Below are 5,420 nucleotides of genomic sequence, written 5' to 3' on the forward strand. Positions count from 1 at the left end.
ATTACATCTATGGCACATTGGAGACATATCCATACTGCAACGGTGCAAAAGATCTAGTGGGGAGTAACTCATGACTAGCGGTCCAAAAGAACAACTTGATCTTCTGCAGAGTTTTATTTTTCCAAATCCAATTCCACAAGATGTCATTATTATGGAGATCTTCAGAATAAGAAGAAAGGAGCGAAGAGTATCTAGACCTTGTAGTATGAATGCCATCGAGATGATCAGACCAAGTGATGTGGTAAGCCTCTTCTCCTCCATTATTGTCATTACTTGTTGTATGAATGCCATTGAAATGGATTCATTAGCTTAAATAGGGAAATAACAAATCCCTAATATTGGCCGAAAATCCAAACAGAAAACAAAACAAACAAATAATAAAATTGAGCTAAAATAATAAAATATTACGGAAACCTTCCTACGTCAGTCTCCTTCACCTTTGAAGAACTCGACCCCGAGTTCTCATTCAGATAAAGACCTTTCCATGCATGTTGAATCCTTCGGTGAACAAGAGACCACCCTTCTGGATCCCATTGAGTGAAATGCAAAGATGGTTTGCTTTGGAAAATATAACAGTTACCTTTATGCCATTGTGGAAATGTAGTAGCATGCTGAATAATTTCTAGACCAATCATTTTAGCCTCGACTTTAATCATAGTACTAGATGACCAATACCTGAGTAGTGGGAATTTCTGTAAATTAACATATTCAGATGGTTGGTCGATACTTGTAACAACACGTCGATCTAGTGGTTTCTTCGGCAGTGACAATTGTGATTGAAGACCCGATTGTTTCAGTGGCAGAGATGGTACCAACGGGAAAATAGATTGACGATGACTGCTGTTTACCGGTATTCTCTATAAGGCTCTTAATTTGATTAACCCTATTTTCAATTACTTCTCTAGTACTCCCATTAGTGATTAGTAGGGTATAATATTTTTTAATGACAACTTTGGCAACAAAACCAAGCACATCCATGCTAGCCTTTTCTATGGTGAAACCCATATCCTCTCTTATCACAATACCTCCAGTCAAGATGGCAATATCTTCTAAGTAGTGATTTTTGCGTTCCCCAAAAGTAGGAGCCTTAATAGCAGCAACCTTAAGCACACTCTTAAGTTTATTTCTAATAATAAGAGCAAGAGCATCCTGCTCAATTCTCTCTACAACTATCAAAATTGGAAATTTCTCTTTAACTGCATTATTCAATATGTTCAGAAGCTCTTTTCGATTTGAGATCTATTTGTTAACTATATCAGAAGCATTTGAATCCTTCAAACTAGTATTCAGTGCTTCACCTACGATTGGTTTATCTGTGACTCCATCAAATACATTAAGTTCTTCACCTAAAGGATGAATGTCCACACCAGTATCACTATCATTTTATAGTAGAATTTATTCTTCTATATCTGGTGCATCATCTGATGGTTTAAACATTGATGGAGATGGAGGATCACTAAAGGGTTTTATATTTGAAGGTTTTGATTGAACTCTATTTACGAAAGAAGCCTTGTTTTTTAATAAAATTTGATCAAAGAAATCAAAGCATATGGTCCTACTTACTTCGACTTCAGAACTTGAATCATCAATAATTCGATTGTTTCCACCACGTGGAATCTCAATTGGTCCACCTACCCTGTTATGATTGTTTCTGGTTGATTTCTCTATCAATTCTGCCGTTAAAGCTAGTTTGGACGCTTCAGCAAAGGTCCAAACAATTTGCAATCCCATCTTCTCTTGCATGGATCGTTTCAAGCCACTAATGTAAGGAGCCACTTTCTAATTCTTGGATTCTCCCAATTCATTATGTTCAGACAAACACAAAAATTCAGCCGTGTGCTCTGTCACTGATTGCTTGCCCGAAACATATTCAATATACATCTTATACATAATATGTTCATAATATTCAGGTAAAAATCTTTCGAGCATCAACTGTTTCATCCTTCTCCATATTCGAATATGGTTTTTTCCTTGTCTTTGTCTCTAAAAAACGAGTCTATCCCACCAAACAGTTGCGGTACTTTTCAGTCTGATCGAAACCATCTTAACCTGCTTGCTTTTCGGGATGTCCATGGTTTCGAAAAATCGGCCAACATCAATATGCCAATCCAGAAATTCATCTACACCCATAGTTCCACATAACAAGGGAATATCTACCTTTACACGGTAATCATGGTAATTCTCGCACGTTCATCACCCTCTTCAGTCACAACTTCCTCATCTTCAGAAATCGAATCATCAATAGTCTGATTGTTGTTATGAACCCTAACTGGTACTCCTCCCCTGTTCAGATTGTTTCTGTTGTTGTTGTTGTCCGCCCGAGTTGTTAACGATGGCACCTTTGTCGTTAGAGCGTTGATGGCTGCTGTTAAACTATCAAACTCTTTCCTTGTCATTGGTTGATCTCCCATGGTTGAATCAAGTTCACGAAAGAATAGGGGAAACCTGCTCTGATGCCAACTGACTTAGTCGGAAGCATAAACTAGCAAGCGCTAAACCTAGATTAAAAATAAACAAGTTTTCAAGCGACAAACTTGTGAATATAGGGTTCTGGAATGCACCAGAAATTGAGAAAACACTCGAAATATTATTGAATAAAATAAAATATTCCTCTTAAGCTAAAACTGTTAAGCTTAAATACGGAAATAACAAAACCCTAATGGGCCGAAAATTCAAATAGAAAACAAAACAAACAAATAATAAAATTGGGCTGAAATAATAAAATACTAAGGAAACCCTCCTACATCAAAATGAATGGACATCTTCATCACTATTGTTTTGGTGTATAAATATAAAATTCTTTGGTTTAAAAATCTTCGTAGAAGTGTTAAGAATATAAAATAAAATTTACCCTTTGCTTAAAATAAATTTTAAATTGATAGAATTGAATTTTTGGTAAAAAGAAAGTGAGAGTAGATTTGCTAACTTACCTTCAAAGTGGAAGTAAATTTTCTAACTTTCTTCTTCATTTGTATATAAATTTGATAGCATATTTTTTTAACAAGTATAAGTAACTCGCGAGTGAGGCACAATATACTGGGAGTAATTTTGGATTTTAACAACAAAAAAAAAAAAAGAGTAATTTTGTCAATTTAACGCAGTCTTAATTTTTTCTATTAAAGTCCATGATGTTGGAGATTATATGAAGAACAACTGAAATTTTGTTGTGAAGCATACTCTTTGTAAGGGGAATGTTTGTGTTAGTATTCTTGCAAAGATGAAAGTTAACTGCTCAGACTCTTTGATTATGATGATCAAGTAATTGAATTTAAGTGAATAATGAATTCCACCTACGAATGAATTATTTGTGATAACCTAAGTACGAGTCATGGGTAAAACAATTCTTGCTTAAACATTACTTAACTCTCGAATAAACTCCGAATTACTAGGGTCTCTTTCCCCTCGACAACCGAAAGGTTAACAGAGAAAACAACTTTTTAATTATGGTTAATGAATCTCTTCTTAATTTGTCATCGGCGCTTCTGACAAATGTTAGAGGAATGTCCTTTATTAGAGAACTTAGTTTTTTATTTGTTTAGTTTTTTTTTTTGTATTTCCCTTTTTTTCCCATGTAAAAAAAAAATTCCATCATGTTGCTTCCATAGTGATATTTTTATTACCGAAAATAATAATAATATATATTTTTTGAGGGGAAAAAGATAATATTAATCAGTGGTGCCGTCTTTCCTCTCTTTTTATTGCGCTAACGTGTGTAGATTATCTACAATATTTTATAGAAATTTTACATGTAAAATATAAACCATATTTTATATAAATTTTTTGATATAGATTAAAATTATATTTGTTGGTATTTGTGACTTTCAAATGTAACAAACTTAACAAACTATATTTATATGACAACAATAGCATAAAAAATAACAAATATAATAAAATTCTTCTTGTAGAAAAAATTAAAGATGTAACAAAAAATTTATATTTTTTAATAACACCAACTTTTTTTTTGAGGGACTTAATAACACCAACTGAAATCCCTATTTTATTTATATATAATAATATAGATTTTTTTAAGGATTATAAATAGTATAGATAACACGTACTTCCCTCAAAAATATTTAAACACTTCTTGAAATCTAACACTTCCGGAAATCTAATTTCACCTCTGTCGCGTTCTCAACAACCATACTGCAAAAGTGCCATGGAAGGTACATAAATATATTCCTCTATTATTTCTTGCCAACCATTGTCTTTTCAATACGAATTATTAACTTCTTCTCTGTTACATGGCCCCAGGTAACAACCTTTACGACTACGACAACGGTGTTTCTTTGACAACTTCTGCTAAGAGGCAGCAATCGACTACAACTTCCACCACTGGAACAACCCTAACATCACTTCCGTCTGAACTGGTCGCAGAAATTCTCTTTAAGCTTCCCGTGAAGTCACTCTTGCTACTTAAGTGTGCTTGCAAGTCATTAAATTATCAAATCTCCGATCCTAATTTTGCCAAGAATCATCTTCGCTTGTCAACAACGTGCCACCACCTCATCGTAAGCTCCAAAACTGACTCAGGTGAATTAATTCTCCTTGATACTGCATTCCCCTCTCTTTTTTCAGCTTCTAGGGTAATACAAAAACAACTCCGTTACCCTATTAGTCTCCGAAACGAACATTGTTTGAAGGTGTGCTCTTGCGACGGCATCCTGTGCATCACCCCCACTAGCTTTGGGAAGTTTTCTTCTGTTTTGTGGAACCCTTCCATTGGAAAATCCAAGGTATTGCCTCCTTTGGAGTATGACTGGAAAAACTTTAAAACTCCCATATACAGCTTTGGGTATGATCATTTCATTCACAATTATATCATAGTCGCAGTTTCATTCTTCAACGATGAAGACGAGAAAAATAATGAAGTTAGTGTTCATACTTTGGGTACTGATCATTGGAGAAGGATAAATGACTTTCCATTTTCTGGTCGCATTCAAGGATCAGGAATATTTGTGTGTGGCACTATTAATTGGTTGGCATTTGATGCTTCAAATTTCTCTTTGCCAACCATTGTTTCTCTTGATTTAGAGGAGGAGTCATTTCAAATACTTCCGAAGCCTGATTTGGAAGGGAATTGGTCAAACCTGGGGTTGTTGAGGGATTGCTTGTGTATCTTTAATATTAGTGGTATGTTTTTGGATGTTTGGATTATGAAACAACATGGATATAAAGAGTCTTGGACTAAATTGTACAGTGTTCCTTTTATGGAAGTTCCGCATTTCTTTGTCTATCGTCCCTTTACCAAGGCTTTTTATATTTCTGGGGATGAACAACTATTGTTAGATTTTAATGGTTGTAAGGAACTGAAGTTCACTGTTTGCAATTCCAAAACTGGTACTTTGAATATTCGAGAGATTCAAAACATCAGTTGGTTTATGTTCCCAGAAGTCTACGTTGAGAGTTTGATATCACCTTAA

The 5,420-nt window shown here is 34.6% G+C and overlaps 1 protein-coding gene across 1 annotated transcript; it reads left to right on the forward strand.

Annotated features, from left to right (window-relative positions):
* Positions 1 to 4,241: 4,241 nt before the first annotated feature.
* On the forward strand, positions 4,242 to 5,420 carry LOC146921908 (F-box/kelch-repeat protein At3g23880-like). Its single transcript, XM_085711406.1, has one exon. It carries the CDS (start codon positions 4,242 to 4,244, stop codon positions 5,418 to 5,420), a length of 1,179 nt encoding a protein of 392 aa, XP_085567532.1.

Source organism: Medicago sativa, chromosome 5 (assembly GCF_051527215.1).
Source record: "Medicago sativa cultivar Bolivia chromosome 5, Bolivia_mono, whole genome shotgun sequence".
In the NCBI taxonomy this organism is placed as follows: domain Eukaryota; kingdom Viridiplantae; phylum Streptophyta; class Magnoliopsida; order Fabales; family Fabaceae; genus Medicago; species Medicago sativa.

Bases quoted from the DNA above. Each gene is read 5' to 3' on its own strand.
- LOC146921908 (XM_085711406.1), top strand. From the start codon at position 4,242: ATGGCCCCAGGTAACAACCTTTACGACTACGACAACGGTGTTTCTTTG.